The 22680-nt window shown below is 37.9% G+C and overlaps 1 protein-coding gene across 1 annotated transcript in view; it reads right to left on the bottom strand.

Annotated features, from left to right (window-relative positions):
• The window catches only part of atf6 (activating transcription factor 6), a 62624-nt gene that overhangs the window by 14552 nt on the left and 25392 nt on the right, over window positions 1-22680 (bottom strand). Inside the window, exons 8-13 of the mRNA XM_079887743.1 lie at window positions 9023-9208; window positions 8136-8227; window positions 7754-7885; window positions 5961-6071; window positions 2682-2781; window positions 466-536 (exon numbers count right to left, since the gene is read on the bottom strand). Of these exons, the coding sequence (XP_079743869.1) occupies window positions 466-536; window positions 2682-2781; window positions 5961-6071; window positions 7754-7885; window positions 8136-8227; window positions 9023-9208 (692 nt within the window). The remainder of the gene's footprint in view (window positions 1-465; window positions 537-2681; window positions 2782-5960; window positions 6072-7753; window positions 7886-8135; window positions 8228-9022; window positions 9209-22680) is intronic.

Raw genomic sequence — 22680 nt, forward strand, 5'->3', positions numbered from 1 at the left:
ATATATGGCATTGTTTGAAAAATTTCCCTCAGGCATTAATACTGGATTTGATGACAGCTTTAAAAAAAAAAAAAATCGTAGAAATTCCAGAATTCCGCACCTCTACACGCTCCAAATTTTTGCCAAACCTACCACCGACTTTGGCAGATGACGAGTTGGGCGTCAAACTTCAGTGTCTTGTAATATATAAATTCAAATTGTCCTCAGACCATTTCTCAGAATACACATTAGTAAACATTACAACATTTGTACAAAGTTTACATTACAAATAAAGGGACTGTTTTTTACCATTTTGCTCACATAAGCAAATACCCCATTAAAAAGCCTGTACAGCATTGGCACAACACTGCAGAACCGAGAACTGATGACTGACTCTCATACACAGACCATGATGACAAATATGCTGATATACGAATATGCTGTTTGATGTTGCAGGAACTTCCTCACACATCTAGAGAAACTTACTTTTCAGAGGAATCCGTGTACTGGATCTGTGTCATTATCTGTGGTACCTCAGCCCGTTTATCTGTTGCTTTCTGTCGGACAAAGAAAAGAAAAATGTCACTTTCTGTTACCAAATTATACAAAATTAATATGAGCACAAGCACATTCCCATGTGTATCACTGTACGTGCTTTAACATCTCTATGCTTAAGCTCCTGTCATCGAGTGTTAGGCTGATAAAGTGCATCTCTCTCACACTTTGTTTAGTTCTTTGCTCTGTGTCGACAGTACACAGAGTCTGGGAAATAGCCATTTGTCAGTATACCCATCCATCTGCAATCACCCAACCTCTCAGCACTCTGCATGACAGTATTTACTTAGTGCTTCAGTCCTGGTGACGGAAAGCAAACATGGCTGCAACTGGCGGTACCGGAGTACACAGCTTTGTGATTATAATGGGAGCGAACTAGATTTGTTTAGAGTTGTTGTTGTTGGTGAGGACATTATTTCTCTGGCGTTAGCGGTTCCTGTTTAAGACCACCAGTTTTTCTGGGCCAGAAGGCCTTTAAATGTAGTGGAAACGCATTGGAATGACTTCAGATTGGCCGATGGGAACCTATTAGTGGAAAATGGTTATCAGTGAATATATGTGTGTGTTTGTGTCTGTCAGGGCAGTTTCCACACATAAGGCAGACCCTTCGCACACAGAACAGCCTTTCAAACAATCAACCTGCTGCACACTATGCTTCTCTAAATCATAACAAGCTTTCCATCCAACTGCTCTCACTATTAGTTATCTGAAAAAATAAATGATAAGGAACTAAAGCAAACAAGTACAGTCCGATTAATTCTGTCTGTACGGTGTATAAACCGTACAGATTCACATTAAGCCAAAATCAGGCTCAAGGGAAGGTTTCTGGAACTAGAATTGTGAAGCTGTTTTGCCACAGGACTATTCATGTAAAATTATTTCAGTACAGATTTGAGTAGAGATTCTGCTACCAAAGATGGTAAAATATGTTTCTTGAACATTTATGCGATGTTATGCCACAGAATACGGTCCATTTGAACCAATAACCTTTTTAGCTTCCAGCCTGGTTCTTCAAACCTTTAGGTTACACAATCCTGTGGCTAATAATCTCTGATCTTTTGTCATTGATTTGTGGCTGTGGTATAACCATTTCAGGAGTCAATATGTTGTATGACTATCAAATAAAGTAAATGTAAAATGCATGTAGGCATTTCAAGACAATTCTTTGTGACTAAGTTGGTAGCCATAATTTGTTGCCACATTTTGTCCCCTGCACAACAGACAAGCAGTACATGTTTTCCCACCATTTTGATTTCAATGTTAATACATGTATGCTGCTTCAGTGTATTAAATAGCAATGTAGTGTTTTGAATGGTATACACTACCATTCAAAAGTTTGGGGTTAGTAAGTTTTTTGTTGAAAAATTAATACTTTTATTCAGCAAGGACACATTAAATTAATCAAAAGTAACAGTAAAGACATTTATAAATGTTACAAAAGATATCTGACCCCAAATTTTTTAATAGTAGTGAAATATTAATTCATTAATTTATTATATGAATTGTGGAAACTGTAAACTGCATATAGGGATTTTAAAGCTTAAACAGAACAGCAAGGGTTTTTACACGCATTCAAATCAAGTAAAGCTACAGACAGAGGTTTTGAAGCGAATCAGACTTAGTGTGGCAGAGACTGTAAAGGAAAAAAAGGAAATTAGTCAGAGAGAGAAGTCAGATTGCCTGAGCAGATTGGGGTGGGGGGTGTTTACTTTCCCAAGACTACTGGATTATACTAAAAGTGGGTTAAAAAGGAATGAAAGAGACAAGCAGTGTGAGAGGAGAGAGAGAGAGAGCAAAGAAAGGGGTCTCATCCCTAATGTAAACATTTAGAAACATCTATTTAAAGAAAATAAACAGTGTTATATCCTGGTGGTTCTCAGCTGCCTGTATCCAGGTTGGAGGTATGCAACAAAGAGTCTGCACTTGAGTCGCACCAATACAGATGTCATGCTGAAGGTCAGACTACAACTGGACAATGTCAAGGCCCTTAGGTGTCTCTCTCTGGCTTTGTTCACACAAATCTGATTTGGATTTCAAATACAATCTTTAGAACAGTATAACATCAGAAAGACAGAAAAACAAAGAATAAAATAAATGTAGAAAGACAATTGGAGGCTTAAAAGAGGAAAAGTGTTGTTAGTTCATACCGGGATGGTTCTGCCTCTGTGTTGAGTGTTGCTCAAGCGGCGGGTTTTGGTCCTCTCAACCTCATGACGATGTACCCAGCCTCTCAGCTCATGCGCTATCCTATAGTTATGCAGAGCAGAAACATCATCTCAATTTTAAAACAAAGTGGTTTTGCATAAAAAAAGAATTTATCTTTGTGGACTTATTCATTTTTGATGAACGGCTGGACATCAGATTTGAAATGGCAACCAAGCTACATGATATAAGAAAAGAGTATACAGAGAAAAAAATTGTTTGACTCTGAGGTGCTTATTAAAGCTATAAGTTTTACATTAACAGTTCTAAATGCCCCGATATACTCACAGCAAAATTATTTTTTTCTTCGCTTAGGGATAAAAAGAAGTTTGAAATGCATGGCCAGCAGTATACTGTTAGCCACACTGCTGAGAGCAGCGTTTAGGTATGTTCTTTGAATATCTTTCCTTTTAATAACTAAAAAGCACAACAAAAATGACAGTGGTGAGAAAACAATAGTTAAGAAGCATCTGTTCATAGCGATGTGGATATGTTTGTACTAGCTCTGCACTCCAGTAAAGTCATGTCACATTTATTTATAAAACAATTTATACAATAGATTGTTTAAAAGCAAGCAGCTTTTCAGTATTAAACATAAAAAAATTCTGTCTCTTTCAATTAGAAATAAAACTTCAATTTCTACTATAAATCGGCTCTCCAGTGTATTCATGTTTTTACTTGTAGGTGTCTGACCTCGACGGAATAAACAGAAGAAATGAACCGGACAACATCAAAAGCAGAGCCTCAGAGTCACATCTACCTATTACGTACTCGCCACAGACAAATGGTAGTTCTGAAGTGTTTACCAGCCAGAGGCAAGCTGTTTCAAACTCCCAAAACGAACAACGAACTTTATTTTGGCCTGATTTTGTTAAAAAAAGACGTCACACCAGTTTGTTCTTCGATTTCTCTTCAAGTATATTGGGGCCATAAAACCACTGTAAACCATTTTTTTTTTATATTAATTGTAAAATTATTACTATATTACTATATACACTGCTCAAAAAAATTAAAGGAACACTTTGAAAACACATCAGATCTCAATGGGGAAAAATATCATGCTGGATATCTATACTAATATGGACTGGGTAATGTGTTATGAACGAAAGGATGCCACATCGTTTGATGGAAATGAAAATGATCAACCAACAGAGGATTGAATTCAAAGACACCCCGGAAATCTAAGTGAAAAAATGATGCAGCAGGCTTGTCAATTTTGCTGAAATTTCATTGCAGTAACTCAAAATGGTACTCAGTAGTTTGTATGGCCCCCACGTGCTTGTATGCATGCCCGACAACGTCGGGGCATGCTCCTAATGAGACGACGGATGGTGTCCTGGGGTATTTCCTCCCAGATCTGGACCAGTGCATCACTGAGCTCCTGGACAGTCTGAGGTGCAACCAGGTGATGTCAGATGGACCGAAACACAATGTCCCAGAGGTGTTCTATTGGATGTAGGTCAGGTGAGCGTGGTGGCCCTTCAATGGTATCATTCCTTCATCCTCCAGGAACTGCCTGCATGCTCTCGCCACATGAGGCCGGGCATTGTTGTGCACCAGGAGGAACCCAGGACCCACTGCACCAGCATAGGGTCTGACAATGGATCCAAGGATTTCATCCCGATACCTAATGGCAGTCAGGGTGCCATTGTCTAGCCTGCAGAGGTCTGTGCGTCCCTCCATGGATATGCCTCCCCAGACCATCACTGACCCACCACCAAACCGGTCATGCTGAACGATGTTACAGGCAGCATAACATTCTCCACGGCTTCTCCAGACCCTTTCCTGTCTGTCACGTGCTCAGGGTGAACCTGCTCTCATTTGTGAAAACCACAGGGCACCAGTGGCGGACCTGCCAATTCTGGTGTTCAATGGGAAATGCCAATCGAGCTCCCTGGTGCTGGGCAGTGAGCACAGGGCCCACTAGAGGACGTCGGGCCCTCAGGCCACCCTCATGAAGTCTGTTTCTGATTGTTTGGTCAGAGACATTCACAACAGTGGCCTGCTGGAGGTCATTTTGTAGGGCTCTGGCAGTGCTCATCATGTTCCTCCTCGCACAAAGGAGCAGATACCGGTCCTGCTGATGGGTTAAGGACCTTCTACGGCCCTGTCCAGCTCTCCTAGAGTAGATGTCTGTCTTCCTGGAATCTCCTCCATGCTCTTGAGACTGTGCTGGGAGACACAGCAAACCTTCTGGCAATGGCACGTATTGATGAGCCATCCTGAAGGAGCTGGACTGCCTGCGCAACCTCTGTAGGGTCCAGGTATCGCCTCATGTTACCAGTAGTGACACTGACCCTAGCCAAATGCAAAACTGGTGAAAAACAGTCCAAAAAGATGAGTAGGGAAAAAATGTCAGTGGCCTCCACCTGTAAAACCATTCCTGTTTTGGGGGTTGTCTCACTGTTGCCCATCTAGTGCACCTGCTGTTAATGTCATTAACACTAAAGCAGCTGAAACTGATTACCAACCCCCTCTGTTACTTAAATGACCAGATCAATATCCCAGGAGTTTAACTGACTTGATGCTATTCTCTGATTAAAAAGTGTTCCCTTTATTTTTTTGAGCAGTGTATATATATATGTATATGTATATATATATATATATATATATATATATATATATATATATATATATATATATATATATATATATATATATATATATATATATACACATATATATATATACATATATACATATATATATATACATATATATATATACATATATATATATATATATATACAGCCAAAAAAATTATCGTTTATTAATAAAAAATTATAATTGAAAGCATTGCTGCAGTAATACTGATGTAATGAGTGTGTTGAGAGGATTATGAGGTTGAGCCAAATTTGAATCCACTGTAAAATAAAGGACTGGAACTATACATTTTTTAAAAAGCTTGTCTAACAGCTGTTGGATCACTGATCGAAAGACTGCTACAATTATCTTTTACTGTCATAACAACAGAGCTCAGAAGGTTATGTACCAGAGCTGTTGTTTAGGGCTATTGTAATAAAAAGTGCTTCTCGGTTCAGATCAGACGGGCAAATTTAGGATACTGAGGACCAGTTGCTCTGTGCTCAAAATTTTAAGAGAACTGACTTGTCCCAGATCTGCCAGATACTACTAACACTATTAAATTTATAATAAAACAGCATTTGAATGTGAAAGAGGGTGGGGTAATGTCAACATTGATTTTAAACAAGCTCAGTACTGACTTTATGCACTTGGTCCTGTTGACGGGTGGCTGGCAGGGTGGTGCAGTTCTGAAATACAGAGGATCCTTGACCACCATCAGAGCCTTCTGCTCTGATAGCACATCCTCCAACCTATGAGAAAGAGAGAGAAAAAAATAACATTAAAGACAGGAAAGTGTAACAAGGAAAGAATGGAGAAGGGGGTTTAGAGTCTTTATAAGCACGTTTTAATTCCAAAACAATGTACGGAATTTTATAAGGCTCTTGTTTTAATCATCTCTTGGTACTGGCTTAACATCTGAAAGAATACCATGTGCAAGTGTGCAAGCCAAGATGGTTCTTTCTTATCTTGTCTACGGGAAAAGAGAACATCTCTAAAAGCTATAAATGAACACTGCCAACAATGAATGCCAAGTTCATGTTTAGCACAGGTACAGTGAACCTGTACTTAAAATAAATCCAAGACATCATGAACAACAAAATCCTAAACCATCTCCCTGCAAGAAACTGGTGTAGACATTTACAGCTTAACCCAATAGCTCCAGAAAATCAGGAAAACGTGGCCTCTGAAACATGTCACACATTTCGGGCTGTGGATGAGTGACGGTGAAGCTCTGGGAAGCAATCTTTGCTGACATAGAGAAGCTCATCTCACAGTAGAAATAGTGAGGTCTGGATTACTGTGGGCTTAAATTAAAAAAAGAAAGAAATTAAAACAACAGACTAAACTTCTTAATATATAACACTCAACAATAAAAATGCTTTACAAACCCTGAACTATTAGAAACACAATCTCTGGGCAGATCCTAACTCAGACTGGGAAGAAGGCAGAAAGTTGAGGATAAACCCTTTAGAAATGTCAAATACAGGAGCAAGAGCTACGAGATCTGTGGAAATATTCTATAAACTGGAGATTTCAAAAGAGATTTCTAAATTCTTGCAGGGGTAAATTAACTCCCTATAGAAAAACAACATCTGGATCTCAATCTATATCCTTTCTCCAGTGCTAAATTACATAATTTAATTTCCTGCTTTGCTCCCCGGATAGCCAAAAAACTAACCAGCTCAAACAATCCAACCCTACGATGCCTTTCAAAGAACCTATTACACAGTTTGAGCTGGATAAGAAAACTTTAGTCAAAAGTAGGAATGGCTGTTAGTGGAAAAAAACAGCAGAAATGGAAACGCCAGAGAGTAAATGAGGAGGCAGTGAAATAAAAACGGACCTAAAATTGAGCCTTGTGGAACAACACCTGTTTTGGCCACAAAAAAACAAACAAAAAACTCAGAGTCTTACTAAAGCTGGTGATCTTGTCAACTCAGGCCCCAGGAAGTTTGAAACATGACCCCTGGGAGTGAAGTAACTCAAAATTCACTAGACCTGCTTGATGAATGTCTTTGGGAAAACATAGAGACAGGTTTTCAAAGTAATCATGTCTTCAAATATCTGTCTTTTCATGTGGGGGTATTTGAAGTCTTCTGAGTTTCATGTTTTTGAAGCAATTTATTTGGACATGAGAAGCCAGTATTGCCTTTCAAAACATCACCCTGGGTAGATAAAACAACAAACTTAGCTAGCTGCCCAGTTTCAGTATGAAAATGTGTGTGGGGGGCAGATGTGAGAACAGAGCCTTGTTCTCTTATGCAGGCATTTGGTCAGAGTCACTCAACACCTGTGCTGACGTGTTTTGTAAAACAAAAATGGACTCTGCAAGCTTTGGCAGGAAAGGGTCTCTGGTGTTTCCGGTCCCACACAGAGGACTGAGCATGACTAGCTACTCATGCAACTGTAGAAGACTACAGAATAGTATTACCTGTTCACAATATCAGTCTGAGGCCTGTCTGAATCGAGGATTCTCTCTGACTCAGGGGAAAAGCCCAGCAGGTGTCTGCCATTGAACGGAGGGGCAGCAGGAAACGTAGACCCTCTGTATCCTACAAGCAGACTTGGTGGGACACAAAAGGAAATAAAACAAGTCAGGATATTAAAAACCTTTATATAACACATTCCTACTGGTTCCTTCAGAAGAGTTACATATGGAAATATTTCCATAGGACCACCAAGGTTTTCTTATGCCACCAAGTACTTCCTTCTACAAATTTCATGCGACACAGATTTATTCATTTACCAATCTGAAAGTGCAATCTGCAACAAATTAAAATACTGAAATGGTATGATTCATTTAAATTATTTACCTCATTGGACCCAAGTTGAAGACCAAGAAGACCAGAACTGCCATAAGACAGACAGCCCTCCGTTTTGGAGCTGTTGCTTTTAGCACAGAGTTCTTAAGAGATGAATAATAATAAAGTATTAGGCAAGGCAAGGCAAGGCAAGTTTATTTATATAGCACATTTGATACACAATGGTAATTCAAAGTGCTTTACAGAAAAGCAATTAAAATAATCATAACAATCACAGCACATACATAAGAAATAAAAATATCATGTATAAGAAATAAAATAAAATGAAAACATATTTAACCCCTATCTGGAGTGGAAGAAATGGAGATTCAGGTTCATGATTTTACACTAGACATGCCCCTTCTAGTGTCTCTACTTCACTCTCGTGAGAAGAGACACTAACACATTTTAGAGCAACAGCACACCCCATTTAAATTTAAATTCTTCATATATATATTACTATATATAATGTTACAAGAGATTACTATTTCAAATTAATTCTGTTCTTTTGAATATTCTATTCATCAATGCATTCTGAAAAAAAAAAAACATTAAGCAGGACAATGATTTTCAACTGTTATAAGAAATGTCTTGAGCACCAAGACAGCATTTTAGAATTGTTTCTGAGAGATCATGTGACACTAAAGACTGGAATAGCATGCTGAAAATTAAGCTTTGCCATCATAGGAATAAATTATATTTGAAAATATATAGCCAACATAAATAAGTTATTTTAAATTGTAATATTGTTTTACAATATTACAGTGTTAACTGCATTTTACTGTATTGATCAAATGAATGCAGCCTTGGTGAGCATAAGAGACTTCTATCAAAAGCATTTTAAAAATCTTAACGAACTCAGATGTTGGAATGCTAGTGTAGAAAGCATGGACACCCACCTCACTCATCAGGCCTTCCACTTGTCTTTTCAATGTGCCGTTTTCATTCTTTAGCTTCTCGTTCTCAGAAAGCGCCACCTTCAGACGGGCCTCGAGCGTCAGCAAATACTCTTTTTTCTTCTTCCGGGAGAGAGAGGCAGACTCTCTGTTCTTTATCATGCGCTGTTGTCTCCGAGACGCATTTGACTGGAAGGAAAAAGAGAGAAATCAGGTCAATACTGCTCAACAAAACTAGTAATTACACTAGTATTTGTTTACGGGTTGTGACACACAGTCAAGGTACTTTGTGGTTGAACTTGCCCCCCGCCACACAAATGAGATCTTTGTCTCATTTATTTGCACCAGTTATAGCCTAACAGGTCCTGCAGGAAAATTGCATCATTACGATCATTTGCGACATGGTTGAGTCATACTAAAGGTTGTTTATAGTGCAAGAAAATTAGAAAAGTGATTGCGGCTAGGATCTCAGATTTTTGCATTAGCTGCACCTTTGATCAAGACAAATTACGTATGGCTGGATATCCATGTGTCTGTGCCCCCTCTCCACACACACACACACACATACACACACACTAGCAGACAGGACCATCTGGCATACTGTCCAGTATAGAGGAATGTGAAAAGAGAGAAAGACCTAATGTCCTATTTTCTATTCAAAGCCATGAGATTGTTTCCGTTGCTCATTACAGGTTGGAATTAGAAGTGGAAAATTAAAGAGGAAAAATTATAAGAAATGAAAAGTAATTAATGCTTTACTTTTTTTTTATACAAGGACACATTAAACAGATCAAATGTAACAGTAAAGACATTTATAATTTCTGTTTTAAATAAGTGCTGAAAGAATCCTGAAAAAACAATGACACAGGTTCCACAAAAACATTACGCAGCATCATTTTTTTCAACATTGTTAATAATATGAAAAGTTTCATGAGCATCAAATCAGCATATTCAAATGATTTCTAAAGGATCATGTGACACAGAGTAATGATGCTGAAAATTCAGCATTGCCATCACAGGAATAAATAACATTTTAAAATATATTGAAACATTTATTTTTTTAAATTGTAATCTCACAATATTACTATTTTTACCAAATGCATAAGGGACAAAAACATTTATAAAAAATAAATAAATAATTTAAAAAAAAAGTCACCACCCCAAACTTTTGAACTGTAATGTATACATTTTATTTGTGATTGGAAATGCTAAATGATTTTGTTTGGGCAATCTGAGCATTCTTCATTCAAATATATAGCAGTTGTACTTTTATGACTGGACAAAAGAAATAAAAAAAGGAACCATTTAAAAAAACAACGCTTTCTAAGCAGAGACATAACAATGAGCCCTTATTCTTAAATTAAAGCTTTAAACAGTGTTGAATTTATGTGTGCTCCACTTTAACAATGTTCTGGAATATGATTAAAACTCCAACCTAATTAAACATAGTTAATTAAGCTTACATAAACAGGGCCTGTTCATAATCAAACCACAACCCAGTCCTGACAAAACTCAGGGGTCAGATGCTTGCAGCAGACATGTTTGAGAACATACCTCACCCTAAAGAAAGGAGAAAGACAAAGGTGAACAAAAAAACTTCACTGAAATAGACTAAAGAGAAACCGAGACCAATGGTAGGGTGGGGTGGTCTGTTCTCACAGCCAGACCATTTTAAGACTATGGCCTAATAGTCATGGTGATTAAATTGCTTGGATCTCCATGTGCCTGTTTGTGCTCCCATCTCATGAGAAAGCTCTCCTAAAACCGGGAACCGGGCCACGGCCAGGGCCTGGGAATGAATAACATGTTTGGTTACAAGAGCACGGGGTGCCATCACCATGGCGATCTAATCGGGTGGGAGGGGAGGGATTGGTGGATGTTGGCACAGCTCACCAAAATTCAGCATTACTGAAGACTTGTGCTGAAACAATGAAAGATGTTCATGACATTTCAGTCCCTTATGTAATTTAACCAAAACCCCAGTATATTCAAACCAACTGTCTATCACCCAACACTCAAATTGATGGCAGCCACTTGATAAATTTACAAATATGACAGTACGACTCAACCAAACCAATCTACCAGAGCCAAGTAGGCTCAAAACACCAACCAATGGATCTTCTAACCAACCAATTCAGTCTGTCTCAGACACATTCTCACTGAATTTATTTGTTAGCTCATGGTTATTACTCAAATTCACAAAGCTGATCCAGCAGTTTTCTAACAAGATGATTGCTGAGAGCTAAATTACTGAGTTTGAAAGCTGCTTTATTTGGCATCGCCTTCAGAGATCTATGACAGTTTATTTTACCCTAAGGAATCTGCTTTAGAAAAGATGTGCTTAAGTGAGTTATTCATAATGCTGAGTGTCATGAGAAAAAAAAAGAAAAAAAAAGAAAAAAAAACTACTATTGCTTAGAAAAGTAAAAAAAAAAAAAAAAAAAAAAAAAAAACTATACATTTGCCTGTTTTGTCCATCTCACAAGAATGGTTTGCACCTCATCTATATCTAAATATATATATATTCTCATTCTGTAAAATCTGTATTCTGGAGAAATAACCATTTCTAGATGGCATCCACAACAAAAACTATAATTAAAGATACAATTTACCCAAGAATGAAAATTGTGTCATTTTTAATTCACCCTCATGTTGTTCCAAACCCATACGCTGTTATTTTTACATGGAACAAAAATATTACAATTTTAATATAATCCTTTCACATATCTTTTCCATACAACGATAGTTCACAGTGGACACAGTAGTTTATATATATATAAAATACTTTTAAAGCACCATAACAATAGTTAATCCTTTTTATGTGTGGGCTGGTATGTAAATATTTATTAGCAGAAAGAAGGTAATGCATAACCATAATGGGGTCAACAGTCTGATGATGGGGCTTATGATCTGATGATCCATCATCCAGTAACCAAAAATTACAAGTTGCTCAGATCATACCCCTTCTCCAATACTACATACTGTCGTGCTCAGAATTAATCATACCCCTGGTGAATATGATCAAAAATGGCTGTATAATAAATGGCTGTAAAATAAATCTGCATCATTTATCCTTTTGATCTTTCATTCAAAAAATTGGCAAAATCCTAACCTTTCATTGAAGTAAAATAATTGAAAGTGGGGGGGGGGGGGGGGGGGATCACATTATGAAATAAATGTTTTTCTCCAAAACACGTTGGCCACAATTATTGATACCCTTTTATTAAATACATTTTTGCAATCTCCTTTTGCCAAGATAACAGATCTGAGTTTTCTTCTATAATGCCTGATGAGTTTGGAGAACACCTGACAAGAGATCAGAGACCATTCCTCCAAACAAAATCTCTCCAGATCCTTCAGATTCCCAGATCCATGTTGGTGCTTCTTCTCTTCAGTTCACTCTACACATCAGGTCAGGGAACTGGTACGGTCATGGCAGAAGCTTCATTTTGTGCTCCCTAACACATTTTTGTGTTGATTTTGATGTTCGTTTTGGATCGTTGTCCTGATGGAAGATCCAACCACGGCCCATTATAAAAGATTTCTAGCAGAGGCCGTCAGGTTTTGATTTTTTATCTGTTGGTATTTGATAGAATCCACGATGCCATGTATCTGAATAAGAAGTCCAGGACCTCCAGCAGAAAAATATGCCCACAACATTAAAGATCCAATGGTATATTAAATTGTACACATGGGGTACTTTTTAACCTTGTGTGCACCAAACCCATCTAGCGTGTTTGCTGCCAAAAAGCTCTTTTTTTAGTTTCATCTGACCACAGAACCCTGTGCCGTTTGAAGTTCTAGTCGTGTCTGACCACTGAACATGCTGGAGTTTGTTTTTGGATGAGCGAGGAGCATTTTTCTTGAAAACCTCCCAAACAACAAGTGGTGATGTAGGGGTTGTTTGATTTTTTTTTAATAGGCTTTCTGACCCCAAGACTCAACTAATCTCTGCAATTCTCCATCTGTGATTATTGAAGAGTCTTTGGCCACTCAAACTTTCATCCTCACCGTCCATTAAGACAATACAGACACACGTCCTCTTCCTGGCAGATTCGTAACATCTTTAGTTGATTATAACTTCTTAATTATTGCCCTGATGGTCAAAATGGGGATTTTCAATATTTTACCTATTTTCTTATAGCCACTTTCCATTTTGTGATGCTCAACAATCTTTTGCTGCACATCAGAACTATATTCTTTGGTTTTACTCATTGTGATGGATGAGCAAGGGAATTTGGCCTTTGTGTTTCCTCATATATAAACTCCTGTGAAACAAGAAGTCATAGCTGGACAATTTCATGTTCCTAGTCACCCTGGTGTGCTAAAAAAAGGTAAATATTAATGGGAATATACTTCAGAGATATTTTATTCATAAAAAATTCTAGGGGTATCAATAATTGTGGCCAATGTGTTTTGGAGAAAAACATTTATTTCATAATGTGATTTCCCCACCACTTTCAATTCTTTTACTTCAATGAAAGTGGGCAATATGCTTATATTAATAGTGTATAGTTTACTACAATATAACTATATTTTCTAAAAAAAAACAAAAAAATTGCCATGCCATTTTTTCAAAAGAAAATAATACATTTAATCAGCAAGGATGCATTAAATTGATCAATAGTGATTTTTTTAAAGGTGTATAATGTGTTGGGTGTAACTCATTACCTAGTAATTAATTATTTTTTCAAGGGAAAAAAATATTTTTAAATTATTTAAAGCAAGGCATTACTCTTATTTTTTCTGTAATTTAATTGCAGTTACAGTTGATGTAATTGCATTAAATACTCAGACTTAAGAACAAGTCTACTAAAACAATAGTAGTTCTTTTGAACTCTCTATTCAAAGAATCCTGGGGGGGGGGGGGGATGCATAATGTATAATATAAAATTATTAAGCAGTTTTCAACAGAACTGTTTTCAACATTGATAATAAAAATAAATATTTCTTGAGCATATAGAATGCTTTCTGAAGGATCATGTGGCACAAAATTCATAGAATTCATAGAAAAAGAAACCAGTTATTATAATATGAATGAAAAATAAATTGAAATAATATTTCACAATATTACTGTCTTTACTTTATTTTTGATCAAATTAATGAAGCCTTGGTGAACAAGACGAGAATCTTTCCAACTCAATACTTTCGAACAGTAGTATAGTTACTAACTAAAGTGACAAACTAAGTTAAGTTAAGTCTATGACAATCTGGTCCCTTCTTCACTCTAAGTCTATGGGGTTTTATCCCACGTCACCCAGACATGCACACTTGTCAGTAATATAAAATTGCTAAATACTGGCCAACTAATTAGTCAGGCTGATATATTGGTTTTCTTAATAGTGTAAAGCATGACTATTTTTATAAAGAAAAGTTTAAAGTGTCTCAGCCTACAGTCTACTGGGGCAGGGAACTAAAATATTCTCAATGCTGCAAAGATTGACTTGCCAAAGATCATTAATCTTAAACTGCTATAACAAAGCATTTCATCCAATCTTCTACACAGTCATCAGCATTCAGCTGTTTCAAACATCCTACGCCGCAATAACTCTCAAGCAGCCAAACATAAACACACACACAAACACACTCAAAGACACCTGCCCCACCTGCCAGTTTTACTGTTGCACTGCAATTCCTTCTAAACCCCCTCAACCCAAAACCTCCTCTGAGGCCAAACCACAAGCAGCCATAGTTAAACTACAGCTGTGCTAAACTCTAAAAATATACACACACACACACACACACACACTTAATGGCTCTCTATGGACTGTGACAGTTTCAATGGGCTTTCACATTTTACCACTGCATGATCATGACATTATTGCTGGCAAAAAAAAAGATATGAAAGATAAACATAGGACTAACTCTGACCTATTTTTAATCTTCTTAACTTAAAACTTATTTGTTGGCATTCCATGAAACCTGTTTGCTTTAAAATGAGGGATACAACCCGTTGACCAAAACAGGACAAGCAAAAAGATTCACTGCCACAAATATGGTGAACAAATATTTCTACAAAATGTCAGTCCTTATGTCACAGTCTGTGAAAACAAGGGTGTGATGGCGTTATTATTTTAGCTATTAATCATATCAGTGTGAAAAAAATAAAAATAAAAACAATCAAATGTTTTAATATAGATGACAAAATATGACACAACGGACATTAAATATAACATGCAATAGGGCTTAAAGGTGCTCTAAGCGATGTCACGTTTTTTAGTCAGAAATTTTTTTTGTCACATACAGCAAACATCTCCTCACTATCCGCTAGCTGCCTGTCCCCTGAACACACTGTCAATTCCGATATATAAAATCGATTGACAGCACTAGTACGTGTGTGTGTGTGTGTGTGTGTGTGTGTGTGTGTGTGTGTGTGTGTGTGTGTGGTGTGTGTGTGTGTGTGTGTGTGTATACTCATTGTTGAGTCCTGTTGCATAATGTGTTTAAAATGCATTAAGGCATCACCCCATTTTTCCCTTTCTCTATGCAGCAGAGAGCATGATCATGTGCGTGTTTGCCACGTAGGAGTATAACACCCCAATCAAGAGTCCGGAGCTTAGAATAAAGGACAAAAACAGAAGCAGGAGAGAGAGTGAACATGTGGCTGCGCTCTGCTAAAAAGCCAACAGACGTTGAGGCTACAGAGGCGAGTCTTTCATCATATTCCACTTATTGTCAGATCCATCTAGCGGAGTCATTGCTTACATACTAAAGACATTAGATATTCTTTAGACTTTAAAGCCAATTCATGACCTTCAAACACAGCATACAAGTCTACATTTGGAATATATTTTGGAGAATTTGATATTTCTAAAATTACATAAGGCGATTTATAATTCTAGACAATAATAAAATCTGAAACCTGCAGAATTGCAACATGCAAAGATGATGTGGATTTTACAAGGAAACCACTGGTGCATATGGAGACAATAACTGTTGCTATAAATGTGTGAACTTGTTTTTCTTCTCTTTCTGCCCAGACATTCACGACCAAGCCTAAATGACAGCTTGTGTGAACTGAATACATTCAGCACTGTCTATAAAATCACAAAAACCATGAACTACAACAAGCGTGTAGATGGGAAAGAAATGCACATTCATGGGGGCTGCTGCACAGCTGATACTAATCAACTATAAAATCATAAAATCTGGATCTCACTCAACGCATCTTATTTTAACACAGTAGGAAACGGAACTCACATGGCGCTGCACTACGTGGGTTTAAAGGACAAGTTCGGTATTTTACACTTAAAGCCCTGTTTTCAGATCGTTTCTGATGAAATAGAATGGTTAAGATTGAAATTTGGACAAATGCTGCTGGCCCGAGAATTTTTGGTTTCAAAGACGTGAAACTCACCGAGTGGTCAGGGGTGTTCACTGATATGCTCACACAAAAATCGCTACAAAAGATGCTTTCCAACAGGTTTTATCGTAGTTTTTGTCCAACTCCATTGACTTGAATTGGATGTGCTGTGAGGTACGGTATTACTCCGCCGCCGGAGTATCTATTATTCAAGCTCTCAACGGAAGAATGTACGGGTGTGAGGCGTTTGGAAAAATAGGTCCACAGTTTTACAACGAAAGGTAAAACACCTGTTGGAAAGCATCTTTTGCAGCGATTTTTGTGTGAGCATATCAGTGAACACCCCTAACCACTCGGTGAGTTTCACGTCTTTGTAAACGAAAGTTTAATGCGTTTTAGGAAGGATTGTTCCAGTGCACCTATGCAGCCATTGTGGAGGTGGGGGGGTGCTACCACAGAAACCGAAAATTCTCGGGCCAGCAGCATGTGTCCAAATTTCAATCTGAACCGTTCTATTTCATCAGAAACGATCTGAAAACAGGGCTTTAAGTGTAAAATACCAAACTTGTCCTTTAAGACACATGAACTTTGTATACAGTACATGGTCCATTCAGCTGAGCAACATGAGAGCGGTGAACGCTCATTCACAACAACTGTGCAACACCACATTACATTTTTAACTGCATGTCCTAAATAATGCTTCTGTGCAGGCAATACAATTGGCTATGGATGGATTGGATATCCTGATGATTTGGAGAAGACAGCTGCAATGTTATGTGGTGATATATTATAATTATAATAATTATAATATTATTATAATTTTTTTTCCTGTCATATGTCTTCACGGTGCCTCTGAATGACACATACTTATTGCAATGTAAATATTGCACTATATCAGTGGTTCTCAACCTCTCCTGCAGGGACCCCCTGACAGGCCATGTTTCTGTTTTAACCCTGAAATGGCACACCTGATTCAAATAATTAAAGGCTTAATGAGTAGTTGACTAATTGATTAATTGACTAAGTCCTATACTCTTCCTACTCTAATAACTACTCATTAATTGAATCAGGTGTGCCATTTCAGGGTTAAAACAGAAACACGGCCTGTCAGGGGGTCCCTGCAGGAGAGGTTGAGAACCACTGCACTATATTTACATCATTATATTGCCCTAATAAATTCATAATTTATTCATTTGACCCCTGGGCCATCATTATTGGTGGCGAAGGCTCTAGGACAAGTAATTATCACAATGATAATGAAGACGAATCATTGACAATGAGGATAAATGAGAAGCATCATTATGATATTTAAACTTAACTAAAACATACTGTTGACAAAAATACTCTACTAATAACACGATATACTGTACATTATTTAATAATAATTAAAAATGTCAACTTAATATATAAGAAGCTAATACACAAAGTAAAAAGTACAAGTCAAGTAATGTCTTTAAAATAGTGAATACCTTAGTATACTCATATTTCACAAGCTCAGTTTTAAAATATTTGGGTTGTTAAAAAAAAAAAAAATCATTTTAGACAGCCACCAACTGAAGCATTATATTCGTCAACTAAATTTAGTATATGCCATGTCAAATAATATATTTTACATGACGGAACATCACGTAACAACTAGATGAATATGAACGAACTTGTTGACAGTTTTTTTTTTAATTAAAACATTTGCAGTGTTTCCCCTATACATTTTTCCAGCAGCGGTGCTGTTATGTGCCGGAGGTTGCTACCAAGTCGCTCGCGGGTTTTTTTTTTTTAATAACCCCTGATAGATTTTGTATTTTCAGTCATCAGATTCATTTACATTGTGACTGTGTATCAGATGTAATCCACTCTGTCTGTGTCTGCAAAGGTGTGTGTCAAATGGCCCATACAGATGAATGGCCCATTCAGATGTATGGCCCATAGAAACTGATTGGTGTGAATGAATAAAAAGAATCAGCATTGCTCAGAGTGGATTAGCAAGTTAGATCGATCTCCTGTGGGAGGCCCTAACAGTATTCCTTTGTTTGTAGCCCTTTTGTCTTCATGTATAAAGTTCAGTCATACAGACAGAACTTTGGGTTAAGATTGTTGAAGGGCGACATGCTAACATCGCTGCTGAAGGACTGCTACACTACAAACCTTCAATAAATTCTTCTCCCCACAAGAACTCTGGTCAAGAAATCTAATACATTGGCGAGCCACCCAAACCACTGCTCGGCCAAATACACCAAAATCTAACAATTTGGCGAGAGCCAGCCAGGAGACACTGACAAGAAGAGAACTCACCAACTGCAACAAGGAGTAAACCAAGAACTCACCAGCTGCAACAAGAAGTAAACGGAATAGTTTTCGAGTATCTGAAGTTCAAAAGATTGCATCTGTGGGCACAATTTATTTGAATCAACTGGATCCGGTCTCAAATATCCTAATTTGGTGAGTGAAACTTATCAGCTGTCTAAAAAGAATTATTGAAAAGAATAATAGTAGACCAGTAAAGATTTGTAGTGTAGTCACACATACTGTGTATTGTTGAGAATTTTAGGCTTGGGCCTTTAACATGAGTCTGTAGGAACCTTTTAAATGATTTAGTTAATTCTCTTGAAACTGTAGGAGCTATAGAAATAAGTTTTATAGCTTGGCCCTGTTCTCTTGAGTCTCTAAGAATCATTTAAGAAAGAGGTTTGGTCCGTTCTCATGGGATTGTAGGAGCTATTGAAATAAAGTATAAGTTTGGTCCTTTCTCTGGAGTCTGTAGGAATTGTTAAAGAAACGATTTAGTCCGTTCATCAAAAGATTGTAGAAGCAGAGGCTTGGTCCTTTCTCTTTGGTGTCTGTAGGAATTGTTAAAGAAACAATTTAGTCCGTTCGTCCAGAGATTGTAGAAACTATAAAGTTTGGTCCTTTCTCTGGAGTCTGTAGGAATTGTTAAAGAAACGATTTAGTCCGTTCATCCAGAGATTGTAGAAACTGTAGATAAGGTTTGGGACTGATGTTGCTGCAAGAATTGGATTGGGAATTCTTGACTGGGTGCTAATTCAGTAGCCAATATAAGATTAAAATGTTTGGGACTGACGTTGCTGCAAGAATTGGTAATTCTTGACTGGGTGCTAATTCAGTAGCCAATATTTTAGTTTTGAATTAAACATTCTAATTGTGTTAGGAACTAGAAGTGTATTTGCCTTCTGATGAAAGATGCAGAAAGATTGAAAGTATATTGTCTAAGGGACAAATTTGAACCAAATGAACAAGTCAGGAGTTTTTCAGAAATGAAACAAGGAAACTTAGTCTGAAAGTGAATGTTCTGTTTTGAATGTAGGATTGAAAACTAAGCTGAGTTAGTAAATTTATGATTTGTCTATGTAACTAAAATGGTCAGTTCTCAGGCTGCTGAGATTTCAAATCTGAAAAAGTACTTTAAAGGCTTTAACACCTTTGTTCTGCATTTTCACCTTTGAGGGGGCACATCTGCTGTACTGCCATGGCTGAGTCTACACAAATCAAAGATCAGGGGTGCAAACACATGTATGGTCAAAAAAGAGAGAGGTAATCGAAGCCCTCGTCCCGCGGCAAATATCCAGATACTACATTGCCACCATCCCCAACCCACCCCTATAGGCACATAGAGTCAAATGAAATTTAGAAAAACTATCTTGCACTTCTTCTTCTTGCTTTACTGCTACTTCCTGAAAACAATTTCACCTGATGATTTGAATAGCTCTTTTTGTAAAGAATTAATAATTCTAGGATGATTGGGGTAATTGTGTAGGGTAGGCCTAGTGCATCTGCATAGAAACTAATAAACATAATACAAATATAAATACAATAAAACACAAATACACGAGAAATAAAGCAGTGCTTTATGTTTTTCAGGTAAATTAACTGTACTTTGGTGACATAAACAGCTGCAGGTATATTGGGTGCTGTCCCTTTAAGACGAATGCACGTATCTAATACCGGTAATGACACGCATCCATTTATTTTGACTGCGTTTACGGGGAAACTCGTTGAGACGGACACTGGCTTATTTTTTCGTGCACATGTCTGTTCAAACACAAATAGATAAGAAAGAAAAGGGAATTCGGTGTTCACGAACTTCACGTGCTGTCTGCGACTGCGTGGCTCTGTGCGCCGACAGACCATCTACATTTGGATGTTAAACATAATATATATAGCCTGATACAGCAAAAACAACGTCGGCAGTATTGACGGCAAAATAGGCTACAGAATATTTCGTTCTGTAGGCCTATTGACAGGGGCAATATTTGAAAATCGATAATTAGGCCTATTTTTAATTACAATTATATATGCATTTGTCAAAACCGAGAGACTTTCAAGCATCAAAATGTAATTTATTAATATGTATTTGCGCCTTCTATTTTGTCTGAAAACTTCCAACACTCTTGCGTGTCGCGTGAAAAATAGGTGTCGGTTGTGGTTCTATTTCTAGCACACGTTTTCGGCGCGGCTCGAGAAGTTTGTGTGTCACGCAGGCATTGTGCTCTAACACAAGCTCTAACCAGTTAACATGAGAGCCGACATAAAAACGGACACTCCACGCCACGCAGAGAGAAATGTGATGCAGTGGCAGATCCAGAGTGAGACAGAAACACTAGTGGTTCACGCTTGCGCACATACTGCTGGTTTGGCGCGCAGTGTTCTGATTCGCTTATTTCCTATTTACTTGTTGGTGGACGCAATCCAGAATTACTGTTGGTTAAATTATAATCAGACCCTCTCAACCCCCCCCCCCCCCCCCTCCTTAAAAAAAAACTCTTCGGATCTGCACGATTCACACAAGTCACCCAAACTGACGTGAAAAAAGCGGGAGGCGCCAAAAAGCGCGCTGTTTGCACCCCTGAAAGATAATGGCCAGGCAAAAAGGCCTACCACAGAAAAGCATGGAACAGAACCCCCAAATGTAACCATTGCTGAAATGAAAGACAACCTGTTTGAATATTTGGACAAAAGGCTGGGACTGAGGAAGTGCCATGATGACATGTGGCAGAAATATGGCATTAAAAATTCAGAAGATGGATTATGGGACTTGCAGGATATTAAAAGGGTTTACGGAAAGACACATCGCTTAAGGTCAAACACTAAGAGAGATGGATTATCTGTTATTCTGGGCAAACAAATTCGGCAACATTTGCAAAAGTGTGAGGCTGACAAACTACATCGAGAGATCAATGCGGAAAAGGCAAAAGTTCGAGCACTTGCTGAACAACTGCAAAATGAAAAGAAGGAAAAAGAAAGACTCTTGAATGATAATGACAAGCTGTTAAAGTTCCTTTCTGGACAACAAAATTCCATAAAATCTAGCAGCAAGATGGAGAAAGAGTCACTCTATCCATTTAAAGACCTCAAGAAGGTTCAACAGCGTCATTATCTGCTAGGAGAAAGTGACAGCAGCTTGACTGGGAGCCCTGATGACAGTGATGTTGAACCTGAGACACATGTTCATGTCCCCAAGAAGAACAAAAAGATTAGACTTGCTCCTGTAATTGTCAAGAACAGAAGGACTGAAATTGAAGTTGACAATGAGGAGGAGTATGAGGAGGAAGGCGAAAGACGAACCCGCATCGTAAAAAAACTATTAAGAAATATGTTCCCTGTAAGACATACCAGCCAGCTTCACCGGAGCAAGTAGACAAGTGGTCTAAGGAATTACCAGATGTGTACAAACAACCACGAAAAGTATGGCAAGTTCTTCAGCAGTTGCAGAAAATCTATACCTTACACCCACTAGATGGAGCAATGATACTTAATATCAACCTGAGAGACAATGATCAAAAAAAAACTCACTGTAAGTGTTGAATCCTGTAGCTCAAACAGTAGAGCGTTGGCGCTAGCAACGCCAAGGTCATGGGTTCGATTCCCAGGGAAAGCAAGAACTGACAAAATGTAAAATGTGTACCTTGAATACATTGTAAGTCGCTTTGGATAAAAGCGTCTGCCAAATGCATAAATGTAAATGTAAAAATGAACCCAGGGTAGGTGAGTCTCAAGAGAACATTGAGGCTGGATGGGAAGCTGTAAAAACCTTCTTGTTCGAACTGAAACCTGCAGAGATTAATTGGGCTAGAATTACCTCATGCATGCAGAAGACTGGAGAAAGTGTTGCAGAGTTTGAAGAACGCTTCACACAAACCTGGTTGGAACACTCCGGTGTAAATGACAGTGAGGATCTAGACAAGGATACTAGCATGCCTCTGAAAACTGCATTTGTGAATGGACTGAAACCTGAAATCTCAAAAGCCCTCAAAATCCGATATGACGACTGGGACAGTGTTGGAACAGCTTTCAATCAGCTTGTTGAGTGGTCAGCAAAAATTGAAAGGACACAGGAGGTCAAACT

This window comes from Squalius cephalus (genome assembly GCF_949319135.1).
Source record: "Squalius cephalus genome assembly, chromosome: 12".
Classification (NCBI taxonomy): Eukaryota; Metazoa; Chordata; class Actinopteri; order Cypriniformes; family Leuciscidae; genus Squalius; species Squalius cephalus.